Source organism: Equus caballus, chromosome 2 (assembly GCF_041296265.1).
Source record: "Equus caballus isolate H_3958 breed thoroughbred chromosome 2, TB-T2T, whole genome shotgun sequence".
Classification (NCBI taxonomy): Eukaryota; Metazoa; Chordata; class Mammalia; order Perissodactyla; family Equidae; genus Equus; species Equus caballus.
Genome location: NC_091685.1, coordinates 86,074,328 through 86,094,111, shown reverse-complemented (window position 1 = coordinate 86,094,111; position 19,784 = coordinate 86,074,328). Strand labels below are relative to the sequence as shown.

Here is a 19,784-nt window from a genome sequence, read left to right as displayed (position 1 = left end):
TACCTTTGATCTTATTGAAACATTTAAGTATAAATAACTTCCAGTTTTTCACTCCTTGATATTGTAAAGAAGGTTACAGACACGTTATGGATTGGTTAATTCTAATGAGCTTTCTGCGTTTAGTCAAAAATGCCAAGGCATGAAAGGACATTTCTCATTTGAAAGAAAGCTGGAGTCCTCTGGGTGGAACATGGTGTGGGCACTGCACACGCATTCCTGGTGCACCTTGTTCCGACCTGTTTGTACCGTTGCTCAGGCAGCGGGGCATGTGTTTGAAGTGGACTCCTGTTTGCAGGGTCAATGCTGTCTGCTGTGTCCTCTCCACCTGGCGTGCGAGCACGCCCTCTGGACAATGCACTCAACCAGATCTTCAAAGTCATAGCATACCTTGTCTGGCGGGGTGGGTGGGGTGCCTATTGCTCTGTTTGTGTCCCGGGCACTTTCTAGGGCTCAGACTACAAAACTCTCATGAAAGGGTGAAAATATGGGGTGAGTCCAGCTGGGCTTTCCTCTTGTTTTGTGTGTCATTTTGGCCAGAGCACAGTATTTGACTAGGCTGAATTTACACAAACTTACAATCCTAGCTGTTTGAGAGAATTGTCCTTCCAGAAGTGCTTCTTCAGTGGTCCACTGCATCCATCAGATGTCTGGGTAAATGTGCCTGCAAAATGCAATGGCTGTGGCATTGTGGATAGATGGATGGGAGGGACCTTCTGCTGCATCATAGTATTTTGAAGAGGATGCAGTGTGGTGGTGTGGACCAGCAATGTTGTGCCAGAGCAGGTCAGAGGATTTGAATTCATGCTTCAAGATCCTCCTGTCCAATACTGGCTGTTTGATGCCTATAGTTGAGTCTGGATGACCATATACTAGCACTTCAGCAAGTGTGAGTAAATTTAATATGGGAGTCTATAAACATAGGGTTTGCTTATATCATTGTAGATGGCAAACCTGCCCAGAATCTTTCCTTCCTCTGAAGATTACTGGTATGTTTATAATGAATGTTTTAAATGGAAACAAATCTCTTCCTACAAGAAGTTTTTTAAACTACCTTTTGGCTGGATCAGCAGCATGTTAAGTGGTATCGGGGTGATTGTTGATCAGATCAAGTAAGAGTTGATGAAAGAATGTTGGCTTTCCACCATGTTCATACCAGCAAATTCAAAGGTGCTAATTCCCAGTCCCGTATTTCTCTCCAGAACTAATATGTCAGCAGGAGATTCCTCACAGCGACATCCACTCATTGGCATGCATTTGGTTCTGACTTTCTGTTCCCATCACTATTCTAGGAGAATATCAAAGAGGTTAAAAAGTCAAAATTACCTGCCATCAATTTACAATTAAACATTTCAAAGAATTGAAAATTTTAAAAATAGGAAAAGATTGAGAAATCTAAGGGAAGAAAATTGTAGTTTGAAGGAAGGACTTGGAGGGTTTTTTTAGCAATATTAAGGGTTTGGGGGTTCTTTTGTCAAATTTTACGGGAAAACATTGTAATAAACTAGCAGGTGGCGAACAGGCATGTCATCAGCAGGGAACCTGTGATGTGTAAAGAATGCTCAAGAATGAGAAGACCATGTATATGTGAACCTTCCAAGTTTTCACTTCCACCTTTGAGCATTGACTCTTTTTTGTATTTTGAGAAGTATTTACTTTATGGAAAGCATATTGTTTCCATCTTAAGATCCTTTCTAGAATCTGAAGAAAATAGCTTCAGTCTTGTGGGCGGAACAAAGCCCCCCGATGGTTGTGATCCTGCTGGGAACTTCCATTCACTCAGTTGAACCAGTTGGTGTGTTTGCCACATTTTGCCATTTCTCCCAAACTACACCAGTGTTCTTAAAAACAAATCTACTGATAAGATTGCCTTTGGGAAAGGGGGCCAGGGGAGATGGCCTCTCTCCTGAGTGCCTGACATGATTTTCTTTACCTATCAGAACTTTTGAAGGCACCTGAAGAATTGTGTCTTCTCCTATTTTGAGGCATTTTATTTTCTGAGTGTAACTTATTGTGTGAGAATAAAATGTTCTAAGGTGTGTATTAATGCCTCTGGCTACATGTCATCGTTGTTGTTGAGAAACAGATTATTTTCTGAATAACAGAAAATAGTATGTTATCCCTTTCTGGCTCCTTTTCTCCTGCTCCTTCTGAGAGGCCTGTAGTAAATCATACATTAAAATTCCCGATAGAGATGAGGTCTGTTGACAGATTCTTCAGGCTCTGTTTTCACGCACTTGTTTTTTGGCGTCAACCTGTCAAACAACTGTGAAACAGCTACATTTTTCAAACATTTGTTAAATGTTCCAGAGTCTCTTGATCATCTCACAAGAGTGGGCCTTTATGTGTAGTGTAAATGATCTTTTGAAATGTGGCTCTTTTCAGATGTTTATAACTATTATTTTTTAATTCTATGATCGAAATAATATAGATTTAGAATTAAGGCTGAGGACAAACTGGTGCTGGCCCCAGCACTATGAAAGAGGAATAGTTAGCAAGTTATTTCATTGCTTTCTGCTTATAATAAAGGATAATAACTTTTAAATTTAATAATACTGTAAGCCTTGAAATTAACAATACATGAAAGTTTCCACTGAATTCGATAATACTCCAAGATTTCTGAAATACCAACATTTTCAGAAAATTTAAAAATAGTCTCATTTACTTATAGACACTGATAACTTGAAGTGAAGATCTAGCGATTTACTCGAAATATGGCATATGATTAGATTTGAGACCGTAAAACTTTAAGCAGGATTCTGGCAAGTTTATATTCTTGTTCCTTATTCTTCTATTTGCTTTTTATCTTAGTGGCTCAAACACTCTCACTCTGTGAGATAAATGTCAGAAAGTTGCATAATACTCTAAGCAAGCATGCTTAATAGAATAACATGGATTGGCTCTGTTTTTTAAATGAAGTATATACTCATGGTATTTCTAAATTTTTGAATATTCCATGTTAGAATTTCTCAAAGCCTTCATGAAGAACTTACTAGAACTCATTTTATTTTGTTTGTCCTGATTCTTGGCCCTGCAGAAGGCATTACTAATTTTCTAAGGGACTCTGCTTTACCACTTTTTTGAGGTGGTTTAGTGTTGGATATTGAATTTGTATCCTTCCTGAGACACTTTGATGACTAATACGTTTAGTGCTGTTCTTGACCTGAAGAAAACGTAAGGAAGTCCATTTTTCTCATGAATCAGGACTCTAGGAAAATAATGGCACATTTTTTGAGGAGAGTATCTGTATTCTGTTTCATACTTTTGGGTTCCAGAATCCAAAGCGATGTCTTTATTTATGATTTTATTTTCTGTTTTGGACCCTGACTGCCTTGCTCTTGCCTATTTCCTTTACTCCTTCGTAGTTTCAGATTTCCTTAGATATTTTCCACTGTGGATGTCTAACACCCAGTTTGTGTTGTAGAGGAATTAATGCTTCCCCGGCATTTTTATAGTTATGTAATATTTATGTAATTTTCTGTTAACAGAAGTATGCTTACCTTTTAAGTGTTATTTTAAAAATGGATGTGTCTTGCTTTGAGTGAGTTCAATTCGAAGCTTCCGAATTTCAGAATCAGAGGGGATCCGACTGCTCCTTTCATTTTGGGATGAGAATCTGGCCTTCCCCCAGGTCCCCACGGGGCCAGATTGGAGCCTCTGCTGGTATCTGGTCAGACATTCATATCACCAGAGCCTGCAGCCTGCTTTGCTGTGAAATCTTGGCGCTGTGCTCATCTGAACTTTCTCAGGTTGCAAAGGTATTGGAAGGGATTCTCAGCTAAAGAAAAAAGGAGAGGGTGTTGAAATACTTTGTTTCGTGTTAGAACACAGAGGCCAGTTATTATGGGGCTGAAGTTGATTTGACTTTATTTTGAAGTAAAAGATAGAAGGAGAAATACGTTTATGAATGAAATCTCTTGAAAGAAAAATGGAACAGTCATGTTTTCAGATGAGGTTCATACCAGCACCACCCTTTGCCTTGTGCTTCATCTCCTGCTCATTCTGCCGCTGCAGGCACTGTTCCCTGGGGCAGGTGGGCATTTGTTGCAGAAGGAGCTGCCCTGTGTGTGTTAGTGGTGACCCTTTACATTTATATCTGTTCTGGTTTTACCTTTATAATAATCAGGCAGGGTAGAAGGTGGTATTTTTGTTTTATAAATAAGGAAACTGAAGCTCAAGTAGCTTAAGAGACTTTCTTTGATCATAAAACTAATCAGTGGCTGAGTCTTGGCCAGAACCCAAGTCCTTACCCCTCTCTCTGCCTCCCCCAACTTTTTAAAAATTGTAGTAAAATATACGTAACGTAAAATTTACCGTTTTAAATTATAAAGCTCAGTGGCATTAAGTACATTCACATTGTTGTACAACCATCACCATCATCCATTTCCAAAACTTTTTCATCATCCCAAACAGAAATCTGTACCCATTAAATAGTAATTACCCGTACTCCCTCCCCCCGGCCCCTGGTAAACCACCATTCTAATTTTAACCTCTATGAATTTGACGGCTCTGGTTTCCTCAAACAAGTAGAATCATACAATATTTGTCTTTTTGTTATCAGTTTATTTCATTTAGCATAATATCTTCACGGTTCTTCCATGTTGTGGCATGTATCAGAATTTCATTCTTTTTTATCCATCTTAACCATTTCTGTGTGTACAGTCCTGCTAAGTATATTCACATTATTGTGCAATGAATCATTTATTTTGAAGGCTGAATAGTATTCCATTGTATGTACCACATTTTATTTATCCATTCATCCGTCCATGTACATTTGGGTTGTTTCTAGCTTTTGGCTTTTATGAATAATGCCGCTATGAATAATGGTATGCCCCCCACCTTCTTCTCTTGACCTTTTTAAAAGACTGTAGAACTCTTAATATAAGTGCATTTTCACCTATAAATGAAATAAATTTCTAGAGTATCATGGATGCCAAAAACAATCCTTAGTCTAAATCTCATTAAATCCAGTGAGATTGTTTGGTGTAGGAAAGAGATTTAACTATGGGGAACATGAATGGAAATATTTCGCTAGAAATTGAATCATTTTTATTTATTCAAGGGAATAACCAGCAAGTGCCTGTCAAGAATGAAGTAGACAATTGTGAAACTTTGAAAAAGGTTGACACAAAGTCTTCTTCAGAAAAGAAGATTCACAAAGCTTCTAAAGAAGACGTATGTCCTGAGAAACAGGACATACCTTCAGTCGAGGTCTGTATTCCTTTTTTTCTTGCCTGTTGGAAAGAACAAAACCCATATTTAGGCCTTAGAGTGCAGATATCTGTGTAGTAACTGTACTTGTATATTTCATAGTTTTCAAAGAGTTTAGTTATAATGCATTTGAATCCACATTGATAAGTGGTGAGTTTGATGTGTTCAGAAAGTTTTATTTACCTTCTAATTGTACTAGTTATATAACAAATCATTTTTAGTGATAGAGGATAGCTTTTGCTCTCAAGAGAAGCTGTTCTTGAGCAAATGGGTTAACTCCTGGGTAAAGATGTGGAGTAGAACCAGATCACATATCCCTCCTCTCCAGTTGTTATCCAACATCCATTTTTAGGGCATAATCTTGCTGAGTTAGAGACATAAGTCAAAATCCCAAGGTGCTGCCTTTCTTGCTCGGGGTGCGCGGGTCCTAGTACAGCAGAATCCCAGAAGAGAGCGCAAAGTTTGCATACTGTCCCGGCCAGCTCCTTCCCTTCCCACCTGTGTAGCCTACTGAAGAGTATCTAGAAAGCAGAACCCAGCCCTATATCTATCTCATAGGGGAAAACAAACAGGTCCTAGATAAAGGTGGGAGACATATTTAGGAGAATTTACCTACTTTACATCACAACAGAGCTATCTGTGCTTTAGCACAAGCACAGTGGAAAAAACCAGCATTCCCACTATGTAAATATACTCTAGTAAAAATGAATGAAAGGAGTAAAACATACAGAAGACAGATGAAGATCCCAACTAGAAGAAAATGTATCTAGAGCCCTGAAGGAAACGTGGAGAATACTTCACACTGTAGACTATGAATTCAATAAAATAAGAGCTTTCAAAGGCAAATTAATACACTAGGATGAGATTAAAATAGGTGTTATAAAGCTAGGTAAATAAATGCAGACATTAAATTACATATGCAATGGCTGAAAATGGAATTAATGACCTGAAGGAAAGGCTTTGAGATAATCAGAGTGAATGTGAAGGAAAATATTTAAGAGATTAAGGCATTTAGAGAAAAGATGATGATAGATATGGGGTCAAAGAAAGACAAAAACAGTTCAACATATGAATAAGTAAATGACCCAACACATGGATCAGAAAAGTATTCATAGACGTGCAATTGAAGAAAATTTTCCTGATAGGGAGAAACTGAATTTATAGATCAAAAGGGTACACTGTGTACACTAGGCAAAAATGATACAAAAGAATGGAAATAGGCACATCCTGCTTAAATTATTGAACCTAAAGCATGAAGAATTTTGCAAAGGCAGGAAAATCAAGAAACACAAACTTAGGCTTGCCTGAGACTTTAGAGAAACATCTAATGCAAGAAAACAGTGGAACAATATCATTGAGAAAATGAAAATGTGAACAAGAATATCATGTCTAGTCAAGTTGACACTCAAGTACAAGGGCAACAGGCACGCATCCTTAAACACAAATGAACTCATGAGCCTTTCTTGAAAAAGGAAGTTAGTGAAATTTAGCCAACCAAGACAGAAGTAAAAATAAAGACCCAGGATTGAAGAAGCTTTGTTAAAGGTCTGTTGTTTAGATTTCTATCCATTTTATATCCAGAACTAAGACTAAACAGTTGGCAATTATAATTGCAGAACAGATTCTAAATGTTAAAACTTAACAAAGTATATAAAATAGTAATATAATCTGCAAAAACAGAAGGTGGAATTGAAAGGTAGGTGAAAGTAAGTTTTAATTTTATCTTTCTTGGTCGAGAGCCAGTAGTGTGTGTAAAACTGAAACATGTAGTTTAAAAGGGTGAAAACTTATGAAAATATCCTTCACCATCTTTTTCTTAACCTTAAAGAGATCCTTAAGGAATTAATACATCATGTGGAAAAGAACAGTTATTTGAAAGTTGGCTGTTCCTTTGGTTCTCCTTCAGTTTCTTATGTTAACTTCAAATAAAATTGAGCCTTAAATTTACATTTTAAAATAATACAGGGTTCCAGTGTCATAAATTATTCCCATTGTCTGTCCCACCATCCCTGTGTGTGTGTAGGTTTGTAGAGAAAGAGTGAAAAAACAGGTTTACCAAATAATGAATGGGAGACCGTGGTTATTTCTGTGTGGTGGGATTTTAGATGATTTTTTTTTTCCTTCTCATACTCCTCTATTTTTGCTTAAACTTTGTAACAAACGTGAATTTTTCATTTAAATATAATGAAAGTGATACAGATAAGTCTATCACAGACATTCCAAATGAGGAATTTGCAGTCTGTTGAGAAAGACAAGATTTCCTATATAGTCCAATGCCAAAATCAGTACACAATAGAGGGGATTTCAGAGATTAAGAAGTCGATTTAGCCTGCTGTGGCCAAGGAAAGCTCCTACAGGAGGTAGGAGCTTATGCAGGTGGAGTGTGGACAGAGATGGGAAAGTGGGCAGTGGCACCACCGAGTCTCATGGCATGATTGGGAGCAGTAAAGGAATCATCTGAGAAGAAGCTCCGTCAGTAATGGGGAGTAATGGGAGGGAAGAGTCGGAGTTCCACCAGATTGTGAAGGCCCTAGTATGCAATTGAAAGTTTAGACTTTATGCCCTAGATGGTGATTGGTAGCGCAAATGAAGAAGGTGAGCATCAGCGGTGGGAAGTGATGCTGCCTGTAGAGAACTGGAGAGTGCTTGCCGGCTAGGGAGTTTCAGAATCAAATTTTTGAAAGCTCATTTGTCCAAACAAAAAGTGTTTTTGAAAGACTTGGCCTGATGGTGGCCAGCCTGGGGGACTCTACTGCAAATCATGGAGAGCTATTGAAGGTTTCTGTCAACCTTGAAATGCTGCTAGTTATTTTACCAGCAAAATGAGTTTATTCAGGCATAGCCGAAGAATTGCAATTCAGGATGTGCATGCTATGGTGGACTGTAGGCAAATTCAAAAAAACAAGGGAGAGGAATGTGATTTTTATAGAGAAAAAGGAGGACACTGGGAGAGGTGGTTTTGAATGAAAGTTCCTTGGAGAAGAGCAGGAGTTCAGGGTGGTGATGGTTTTTCATTGGCTAAGTTACCAGGGTAGTCAATTTCTGTTCGGGATGCAAATATATTTCTTTCTAAAATTATTTATTCTTTCCCATTGGCAACTTTTTTCTTTTGGGGTCTCTAATTGACTGTCTTTTCTGTAATTGACCTTGAGTGGTAATGCTGGGAACTCCCTCTTGTGGCCTCCTGACTCCATTTTAAATGAGGTTTCCCTTTATTAATTTTCACATTTCTGAACTAGGGGATGGATGGAGGGTGAGTAGCAAATTGGAAACAACCCTAGGCTGTGATCGTCTTGAAGATAATAATTGGGTATTTTTCAATTCAGTTTCACAAAGACGGGCAGAATGCCTATTATAAAGAACCAGTGTAGTTGTTTAGCAAATGACTGAATGAATGCGTGAATAATGCACTTTTGGAGGAGGTCTGAATGTTCTGGAGGCTGGTTGGAGAGGGCAGAAAGGGAGACCAGCTCTCTTCTAATGAGGTGGCTGCTGCTCTGCTAGGAGGTGTGATGTGATCAAGACTGTGTTTAGGGCGGAGCAGGGGTACAGGATAGGAAGAGTAGATAAGAGAGAATTTAGAAGAAAAACCAATGCACCTAATTGCATACAGGAAAGGAGAGGAGCTATCTCTTCTTAACACAGCCATTTGCAAAAATAGCTCCAAAGTTGTATGTCTGGGTAACTAGAAGATGGGAAATTCTGATTTATGTGATGAACTCATTTTTATGTCTGTCAAAGCAATCTTGCATAGTGGTTTAAGAGCATGGACTTTGCAGCTAGACTTCCTGGGTTTGAAGCCATCTTGTCACTTACTTGCTCCATAACATTAGGCAAGTTACTTAACATCAGTTTCCTTATCTGAAAATGAGGATAATAGAAGTATGCCTGTCCCTGAGGGTTGTAAGAATTAGATGAGTTAATGTGACAAGTGCTTAGGATAGCAGCACTTAGTAAGTACTGACAAGTAGTAAGTACCCAGGAAATGACAGTGTGACCATGATCATTGCCGACAGAGATGGGTGGCTGGACTTTGATGTGAGAGAGTGTAGTACCGTGAGAGATAATGGAACCAGAGCTTCTGTGGCAACTCAGGCATGGAGCTTGAGATTTGGAAGTCATCCCTGTGGAGGTTAGAATTGAAGGATGACGCTGAGTTCTCTGAGGTGTGTACACAGAGGACACCAGGGGCCTGAGTCTGAACCTTGGGCAGTGTTGAAGTTGCGGATGGCTCGAGGATGCAGGTGTGGCAGATGTAAAGGAAGCTAAGCCAAATGATGAAGACGGGGCATGCTTTCTGGAGCAGACGGAAGAAGTTGAATTTGAGATAGGAGGGAATGGACGAAGTTAAGATGGACCTTAACAGCCTTCTGATATGGGCTTTGGAGACGTCCATGAACTAGAAACTAGCCCTGAGTTGTGCTGACTTGACAGCCCCACAACCTTGTGTGCTGGGAGGAGCACTTGGAACTAATCAGTCCAGGTCCTCTCAGTCTGAGGGTCATAAGGAGGAGGTGGCCCTGAGGAACAGTGCCACCCGGTGCTGCTGGCACCCATCTGCCGCATGGCATGTGAAGGCCATTCCCCCATCTCAGACTCTGCCCCCAGCCCCGAAGTCTTCTCTCTTATGCCAGACTTCTACACTTGTGACCTTGGGTATGGCAATATTCTTAATTCATTCCAAGTTACCTTCTTCTCAGTGTGTCTTCACCATCAGATCTTTGAAGCCACAGGCTTTGTCTTTTATCTCTATCCCTGGAGCTCAAACATTTCTTGTACTCAGTCCCAGTGGTTGTGTAAGTTCCTTCTTCCTTTTCTGGTCTGGGAGACTGTGCAGGACAGACATCTGCATGTGATGGTGGCAGCCAGCTCAACAGTGAGGATGAGAGTCCGAGGATTTGGGAGACTCAGGCTGTGCTTTGTGGTCCAGGGTTGTCCTCATAATCAAGGTGGGTTTTCTGGTGCAGGCTTAGGGGGCTGTCTTTGTTCTTTGCTGTCTTTGTGACTTACTCCCACTTTTGTAGAACTCTTCTTTAAAAGCCTCTGAGTGTACTTTCCATTTCATTGTTCATTTGGAGAAAATCTTTCTCAATAAACACATTCCCAAGTGCAGTACTCAATGTTTGTTTTTCTTGTACATTCTTAAGGCCTAACTTTGGAGCTTAGAAAATTGTATAAATCTGTCTATAGTGCATGGGGAGCATTCCTCTAGATTTATTGGCAAAGCAGGGTGAAGCCCAGATTTGGGAGCCACAAGCTAAATTTTAACCCTAGCCCTAGCTGTTTATTTTCTTTCAAGCAGATTTTTTTTTTCCTTAGAAAAGGAATTTATGATTATTATAGAAGCATAAAGAAGGGGGGGAAAACATCTATCCAAAATAAACCACTTTTCACATTTTTCTGTATTCCGTTTGCTACACAGATTTTTTAAAACTCAGGATTATTATCATTGTGTATCTGTAGCTTCGTTACAATGTTAAATTCTAAATTTTCTCCTGTTAGAAATTAATGGGGAATTTTGTTTTCAGTTGGTTACATAACATTCCATCATTTAACTATGCCATAATCGAAACCATTCCTCTGCACTTGGACAGGAAAGTTGTTTGCAACTTTTTATTTTCATAAATAGTGCTATGATGAACTATTTTGTTCTTAAGTCTTGCCTGTATACCTAATATATCCTTCACATAGATTTCTAGAAATAGAATTAGAGTGTCAACTGTCCAGGCTCCTCCTCAGTGCTGCTGGATTCCTTTCCAGAAAGGTGGTACCAATTTACGTTCACATGCGTGATATATGAGAATGTTGGTTTTCCTCTGCTCTCAGCAGCATTATTTTTTTTTGCAAAATCTTGGTCAGTGTGATGGTGAACGACTGTTTACTTTTTCGTTTCAATTTGCATCTCTTACTAGGGCAAGGTGCGCATTAGCCTTCATTTCATTTATTGTAAAATTCTGAAAAAAAAAAGAAAAATCATCCATCCAAAATCCTACCACTGAAATTTAATACATTTTTTTAAGTAAATTAAGATGTAAATATCTAACCCAGTTTTGCTTCCACTGCTCATAGACAGACCCTGTTCACAGTACACAATGTGTAAACACAATTGTGTTTTTTAAAACCCAAATGGAAAGAAGAGATACAAGCTGGTCTATAATTTGCCTTTCCTAAAAACATAATTTATTAAATATTTTGGATGAACTCTTCGTGCTTTTTGCCTTTTATATGTCTTTTATGAATTTCATTTCATGTCCCTTTCCCCACTTTTCTGTTGAATGTTAGCGTTCTTATTTTCTGTAAGAACATATGTAAAGGTATTAACTCTTTGTCTATCAGTGTCTCAGCTTTTTTGCTTAGTTTGACCTTTCCCTCTTATTTTTATTTGCCTTTTTATCTGCAGTGGCTTTAAGAATGCCTTTGTGCAGTCAATCTATGATTTCTGTTCTTTGATTTCTTCCTGGTTCTATGGTTCTCTGGTTCGCTTTCTCCTCTCTGTTCCATCTCCTGTCTCCTTTGCAGGCCTCAGCCTGACACTGGTCAAATTCCTCTCCCTGCCCATTGCTTCTGATGGTGCACATGCACACACCCGCACGCCCACACACACCCTGCCAGAGAAAAAGGCCATTCCTTGGTGTTTTTACTCAATATGTCTTTTATCTTTTCACTCTCTTGTCCATATCCTCTTCCTGTCCCATCCTGCCTTTGCTCATGGACACTGCTTCTCAGTCATTCAGTCCACTCACGCCTCTGAGTCCGGCGGGGCCAGCACTCTCCTTTTCTTCCTAATACTCAGAGAAGGTGATGATGCTTCTGACTACCAAGTCCCACCTCTCTGCAGTCCTAAAATATGTACTGTCTTGTTTGCACATGATGGCAGTTCTAACCAGATTGATTTGAGAAAGGCAGCCAAGAGTCGGTGTGACTACTGACCAGCCCCCTGTTTCCCTGACTCCACTTAGAGACCGTCCTTCATTTGTCCTGGAGGGAGAGAGAGGCCCAAGCACTTGCTGTGTTAAGAAGCCTTTGTTGGCCCTTGAGTGGACAGGGTGGGGCAGGGGAGGGTAAGTTAGAAATACACCGGGAACACCACATGAGTAAATATGGTATATATCTAATATTTAACATTGGATTGTGTGTCTGATCATACATCTTCGATGTGTCTGTTTAGCATCAGACTTAAGTGATTAGCATTAAGGTCCTGCTAAGGGTAGGGCTTTGTGTGTTTAACTTGTCATGTTTTTAAAATACCTTCAGAATCAGAAAAAAGTTAATGCATACTTATTGGGAGAAAAAATAAAGGAGTATAAAGAAGAAAGCAGAAATCCCATAATCCCACCACGTGTACAGTTAGAATTTCATTTTCTTTCTAGTGTTTGTTTCCTGTAGTAATAAGCATATTGCCTTAATGGGTATGAGAAGCTTTTGATACCCCAGACATGGAACATGCAGGCTTCCAAACCTTTTCTTCTTCTTCCAAGTCGTGTGGGTGTTAGTCAAGTGTATGTTAGAATCTCATGGGTTCCTACTCTGAGTTTTGGACTAACCTGAAAAAAGAAGGTAAAATGAGTCAATCTTTGCTCTTCATGAAATGTGAATCCAGAAGAGGCCTCTCTGAACTGGGAGACTGGCCTCTCTGAGGTCCTTGGAGAGGCATTTTCCTCCTGAAAAGACCCAAAATCCTTAAGAGATGCGTTTTTGAAGCCCTTGGGTCTCAGTGTGTGGGCTCACACCACCCCCCACAGTGCATCTCCTGTGAGGGGGCAGCGCGGTGGAAGGAGGAGAAAGAGTAAGTGTCAGAAGACTTTGAAGACGTGAGCTACTTGAGAATTTTCAAGGGCAGAGGAATACCCCTCACCTTGGGCCTGTCTGTAGGCTCTGCCTAACATTTAAAAGAGGAAGAGGAAAAGGCCCAAATAAAGAAACTTTGTGTGTGTCTATATATATATATATATAGACACATATGTATATGTGTATATGTGTAATTTATATATATAATATATATGTATCTCATGCTAAATTAAGTTTTTCAGAACCACATTTAAAAAACATCAAGCATATTCTTCTTGCCTTATTTACTCAAAAAGCTTAAACTAGTTTGGAGCAGTCTATGGAGATTTGGCTATTCTCCCAAAGTTCATCTATAAACAAATAAAAAGCATAAATACACAAATTACTCCTAAGTCGAGTTTCTGCCTGACTTTTCTTCGCAGTAATTCATGTGAACTGCACATACCAAATTAGCAGGTGAAGCCTGCAGGATTTATTGCTGCCGAAGTGAATAGCAAGCTGACCATAAATTGCTAACAGATGTTTTTCCTTTTAGCCCCTTAGGAATTTATAGTATAGCAACAATTTTTTTCTCTTTTTGCAGAGAGATTGAGGGAGGTAGAGAAAGAAGGGAAATGAAAACAAACGAGAGATTGAGAAATGCATGTCTCAGTTTTCACCAGTGCTGGAACATTCTGAATTCAGATGGCATTGGTCTTCAAAAGTTAAAAAAAAAATCAGAGAGACGCTTTTTCTGTTCATATTTAGCCAGTTTAAAACTTTACTAAAAGTTATCTTTTTTTCTTCAGCAAGAAGATCCTTATAGGAAGAAGAAGCTTCAGGAGAAAAAAGAAGGACATTTACAAAATCTAAATTGGAATAAAAATCGAACATGTAGAAAAAACAAGAAAAGGGGTGCTGCTCAGGTCTTGAGGTGTGTAATTTTTACAGTCCTTTTAAAATTTTGATCTATGTTTTTACTCTCTAATTTTATATTTATCTATTATCCGTTAGCCTTATTTCTGGATATACATTATGTTGGATATACATAATATGATAGCGTAGATGTTTATATTTTGAGATAAAAGTATGTTCTTACAATTAACATTTTCTGTTTATGTTTTTATTTATTTTGTTAAAAATACCTAAAGTTGGGGCCGGCCCCGTGGCCAAGTGGTTAAGTCTGCACGCTCTGCTTCGGCGGCCCAGGGTTTTGCTGGTTTGGATCCTGGGCGCGGACATGGCGCCGCTCATCAGGCCATGCTGAGGCGGCATCCCACATGCCACAACTAGAAGGACCCACAACTAAAATACGCAACTATGTACTGGGGGGATTTGGGGAGAAAAGGGAAAAAAAAAAAAGATTGGCAACAGTTGTTAGCTCAGGTGCCAGTCTTTAAAAAAAGAAAACCTAAGGTGGACAAATTTTTTAAATTTTACTTTATAAAATGCTAAAAGCAAGGGGAGGTTTTAGGGAAAAGTGTAAGACATTCCCTCCATCCCTCCATCCCTCCGTCCCTCCGTCCCTCCGTGGAATGCAGGAGCGTTTGTGGAGCAGGTAATCCAGAAAACCCCTGGGCGCAGCAGGCATCCTGTTCCCAGCTTGACCCTGACCCATCTGGGCTACCTGGGGTCCTGATCGTGAAGAACAGTCACCACGCATAACACCCTGGGTTCAGTCCTGCAGAAGGTAGTTTCTTAGGGCTGCAGGAGGTGACGTGCCCAGAGATCGTGGGTTTGCTTTCAAGCCCCGGACCTGGCAGGCAGCAGGGGCAGATCAGAACCCGGGCAGTTTGGCACTGTCCTTTGGAAACCTTGCTTCCTCAAGACACTTAATCACCCTGAGCTTTCATTTTCTTATCTGTAAAGTGAAGGAGCTGAACAATGTTTATCTGGGAATCCCATATTTCTGGGTTTCCAGACATCTCTCTCTCAATTTCATTTTATGTAGATTCTGCAGCTTGAGAATTTTTTTCACCAGGTCAGCAGTGTGTACCTTCTGACTCCAAATCCACCCACTGGTGTATCTCTGAGTTTTCATTTTTGATTTCTGACACACACACACACAGGCACGCGCTTGCAGAGGGCCTGCAGCAGAGACGCTCTCCCCTGCCTTTTCCTCCCTGCTTCTGTGGATGGAGCGTTCAGGTGTGCCTTGCACTGATGACACCCCCCTCCAGGGCCCCAGTTTTATTTAGGAGACTCAGTCCCAGCTCCCTGAGTCCTGTCCTTGAGTGAGCTTTTTAAAGCCTCTGTCCCCCCTGAGGAAGCCCTCCATCCTCACCAGGCTGGCTGTTTCTTCTTTTGAGTTCTGGCATGGGCGATTTCTCTGTCTTGTGAGCTCAGCTAGGTATTTAAATGTGTTTCTGTCCACTTGTTCTCTAGCAGCTCCAAATCTGCATGGGGAAGGGGTCCACCTTGCTGAGGTTCTGCTTGTTGTTGGAAGGGAAGCAGCATGGTGCTGCTTACAACGTTTGTCCCCAGGCCCCTGGAGCAGCTGCAACGGGAGCTGGACCCTGGGAGTCAGCCTGTAACACGCTCCCCAGCAGTCCTCCTGTGCACTCTGCTGGAAACCGGTCAGGCGACTCCAGGCTGTCTCCACACTCTAGTTCTGTCCCTGGCACTCAGCAAAATGCAAATATGAAAAAAAGAAGTACACCCATGATTAGATTATTGTTAATACTAAATACTAATGATTGATTGGCAATTATTCTTATTTAGGCTAAATTATTTGAAAGCTGCAATGCAGTATCCTGTAGAAAGGAAAGCCACACCTTGTATTCTTTTACACGTATTTTCATAAAAATGTGATTGCTTTATGTGGTCCCTTTAAGGTATTATATTTTCCTGATATGAACATACAGAAAGATATAAAGTTAGAGTGGAATTTCAGCAATTAAATGTTAAGATATATTTTTAAAAGCGGACATTTTTTCTGACGTTGCTGAAGAAACAAATCAAGGTGTTAAAAAATAACTTGCAGCTAATCAGAATGTTTTGAGAAAATGATGCTTAAATAGGTAGTGGTGGTTAGATTGTCTGTTTGCCTGGCTCTCGGTTCTATCTATACACTCTTTACCTTGAGCCGTCAGAAGCCTGTGAACCCATTGGTTCCCTCTGTCTTCGTTGCTCTTACCTGTCATCCTACAAACCTACCGTGAGGTACTGAAATCGGACTGTGTGAAGTAATCATCTAGGTATCCCCACAGCATTCTCCACATGTCTCTGTGTTGCCATTTACAAAGTCATATTACAGTTCTTCCCTCAATGGGTTCTCCATGTAGCTAGAGAGGTATTATTATTGGGCTGTGACCTCCGTGGGGGAAGAATTTACTCCTGTTTGTAGATGCTGTACCTTTCCTAACAGTCCGCGGCACATGGTAGTCACTCAACAAATGTTTGCTAAATGAATGAATAAGAAAAGATTTCAACTAACGCTCCATGCCTTCCGCTAGACACCGAGGAGCTGGTTCACCTGTGGAGAATCATATTTGACACTGAAACCAAGGAAGACAGGCCAAGAGTCGTGGCTTCTGGTCCTGGACCTCCCACTTACAAGTTGACCTTGAGTGACTCATTTAACCTTGTGGAGTTTTATTCCTCTCACTGTAAAATTTGAAAAGAGGTTAAATGAGCTCCGACTTCCTTATGGTTCTAAAATGGCAAAATCTTTTTCTTTTTGACATCCTCCCTTACTCTTCATCTTCCCCCCATCAGACCCAAGAGAAGAGCTCTCAAGTTGTCCCGGGTTCATATTTTCATCTCTCATAAGTCTCCTGGAAAGCACGTGTGTACGTATGCATGATAAAATGTGGGTGTGATTTTTTTGTGGCTCTTCCAGGCCTTCTGAACAGAGTGAATTAAAGCTTGTGTGCAGTGAATTTGAAAGGTCTGAGCTGAGCAGTGACATGGATGTGAGAAACTGGTGTATCCAGGAAACCCCTGAGGAAATGTGCAAGACAGATGCTGGCACTGGAGGCAGCGTACCTGCTGCACAGCGAGAGGCAGGTGTGTAACCATAATGAGCTGTGACGGGTGCTTCTGGTGGAATCTTTGTTTCCTCCAGGAAGTATGCAGCGTGAGAGAAATGGCATCTTGATAAGAGGGTCACTTCACAGGCAGCCTAGCTTACCAAAGCCCAAATGGAAAGCTGTCGGGATGACACTAGAAAGTTGAGGTTCTCCTGAGCCTGGGCAGGCCTCTGGTGTTGCTCTTCCTACCTCCCCCCTGCCCAGAATCTGGTCATTCTCAGCTGTCCACCTGCAGATTGCTGAAGGAACAGTGGATGCGTGCTCCAGGAGGACTCCCTCAGTGTAGGAGGGGAGTAGGAAAGAGGCAGGGGAGAAGAGTGGCTGTTCTCACACGCCTGAGCCAGGCTGCTGCCCCACCCAAGGACTGCTGGCAGTGGCCCAGGGAGTGCGAGGCCAAGGGCACCCGATGCTAGGTCCAGGATAGGGCGGAGGACAGCAGGAGGGTAAAGGGCCTCTGAAGGTGGCAGCACACATAGGGTTCAGAGTGGGGGGAGTTGTAATCCTTCCAGGTGACACCCATGTTCCTTCACACGTGCTCATGTCGGTGCACACAGGCTCAGAGGATCAACAGATTTCTATCTCCATCCACTTGTCCATTCCCTTGACGCGTGTGTTACTTCTTAGTCTTCTTGGAGGTTCTTCCCACCTAGACATAAATAATACTTTGAAGCTCTTAGTGGATATCTTAAAGGAGGGGGGAGAATTACCTACAAATCTCCAGTCCAATAGAGTAGCCTCAGTTTTCTTGAGAGAAATATTTATTTCAACTATTTTTAGATCCAGGTTATCATTGGTATTGACTGTGTTAGCCCCAAACAGTTTTAATTGCCCATCCCATCGGCAGAGTGGTGGAGGATGGCAAAGCTCACCCCTCACTGTCTCTTAAGGTCCCATCCTTAGTTTCAGTTGATTTCTTTCTTCTCGCTCAATGAGCAGAGGCAGCAGCCCTGAAGTTCAGTCTCACCTTCTTCGTAATTTCCCCTCCTTTTGTTAGAAATGGCATCAAGTTGAAAATTAAGTGGAACCTGACTTCTCTGCCTGGCTCAGCTCTGCTCTCTTCTTTCCTGCAGAGGGTTACTGCCAGAAGCCTGGGAAGAAGTGTGTGGAGAAGTCTTGCTCAGATTCCAGCTCGGACTGTGGCAGCTCCTCGGGCAGCGTGCGTGCCAGCCGAGGCAGCTGGGGCAGCTGGAGCAGCACGAGCAGCTCCGACGGAGACAAGAAGCCCGCAGGGGGCCCTCCACACTTCCTGCCAGCCGGTGAGTCCCGGGAATAAACCGTGGCCCTCCTTCCTGCCCTCCCACCGTACCCAGTTACAGGATCTACATCTGCCTTCCGACGCCTGGAGCACAGATGCGACTGTGGATTTGAGTATTTGCTTTGCTTTGGATTTATCCATTTTCTTTTTCTTTCTTCCTTCCTCCCTCCTCTTTCCACTCCATCATCGTTGTTATTATTATTATTGTTTTTAGCATCTATCTTTGAAATAGTTCAGAGAGCTTCCACATAAATTTTTTACTTGAACATTTTTTTATTTTAGTAAAATATATATAACACAAAATTTACTAGTTCAACCTTTTTTTTTTTTTACTGAGGAAGATTGGCCCTGAGCTAACATCTGTGCCAGTCTTCCTCTATTTTATGTGGGATGTGGCAACAGTGTGGCTTGATAAGTGGTGCTGGGTCTGTGCCCAGGATCCAAACTTGTTACCCCAGGCTGCCCAAGCAGAGCATGCAAACTTAACCACTGCACCACTAGACCGGCCCCTGTTTTAACCATGTTTAGGTGTACAGTTCAGTGACATCGATTACATTCGTATTGTGCAAGCACCACCACTATCCATCTCCAGAATTTTTTCATCATCCCAAACTCTGTTCCCATTAAACACTAATTCTCCATTCCCCCTCCCTTAGCCCCTGGCAATCTCTGTTTTACTTTTACTTTCTGCCTATGAATCTGACTACACTAGTGTCTGAGATAAGTGGAATCACAAAATATTTGTCCTTCTGTGACTGGCTTATTTCACTTCGTATGATGTTTTCAAGGTTCATCCATGTTGTAACACATCAGGATTTCTTTTTAAGGCTGAGTAATAATCCGTTATACGTCTATACCACATTTTGTTTATCCATTCATACGTTGACGGACACTTCAGTTGTTTCCACCTTTTGGCTCTTGTGAATGACACTGCTAATGAACATTGGCCTTCCCTTACTTTTGAGGAATTTAAAGATACAGGAAAGGTCAAGGAAGCATTTGTACTTCTATCACCCAAAATTCACAACTCTTAATTTTGTCATATTTTCCCTCAGTTTTTTTTTTAAGAAACAATACTTTATAGTCTGTTCCACTTTTCACTCCTTGAGAGAGAGACTGTCCATTGTCATGAACTTGGCGTGTATTCTTTTAGTCCATGCTGTATTTTACATGTACGTCCATCACATATCAATCAACAAAATACAGAATTTTTGTCTTTAACTTACATAAAGGAAATCATACTTTAATATAGCATTCTTCATCTTGCTTTTTCCACTCACTGTTCTTTTTTATAGCTCCATGTCTACATAAAGATGTAATTTGTTCCTTTTCACTGTTGTATTTAACATGGTAAACATTTCACCTTCGTGTAAGGACAAGGCGGTGAGATTGAGAAATTCACGTTTGTGACGCTGTGCATTTGTCAGGCTCGCTCATGCTGTGCTTGCAGGGCCGTGAGAGGGCAGGGCAGCGTCTCTGTGCCCATCAGAGATGTGCGGACCTGGGCTCAGAGGCGTTGTGTG

The 19,784-nt window shown here is 41.0% G+C and overlaps 1 protein-coding gene across 3 annotated transcripts in view; it reads left to right on the top strand.

Moving 5' to 3' along the window:
* Positions 1-19,784, top strand: part of TMEM131L (transmembrane 131 like) — a 150,195-nt gene that overhangs the window by 120,203 nt on the left and 10,208 nt on the right. For all 3 annotated transcript variants that reach the window (XM_005607805.4, XM_070257673.1, XM_070257671.1), the window contains 4 exons: positions 5,060-5,208; positions 13,785-13,909; positions 16,817-16,983; positions 18,077-18,262. In XM_005607805.4, coding sequence (XP_005607862.4) covers positions 5,060-5,208; positions 13,785-13,909; positions 16,817-16,983; positions 18,077-18,262 — 627 coding nt within the window. The remainder of the gene's footprint in view (positions 1-5,059; positions 5,209-13,784; positions 13,910-16,816; positions 16,984-18,076; positions 18,263-19,784) is intronic.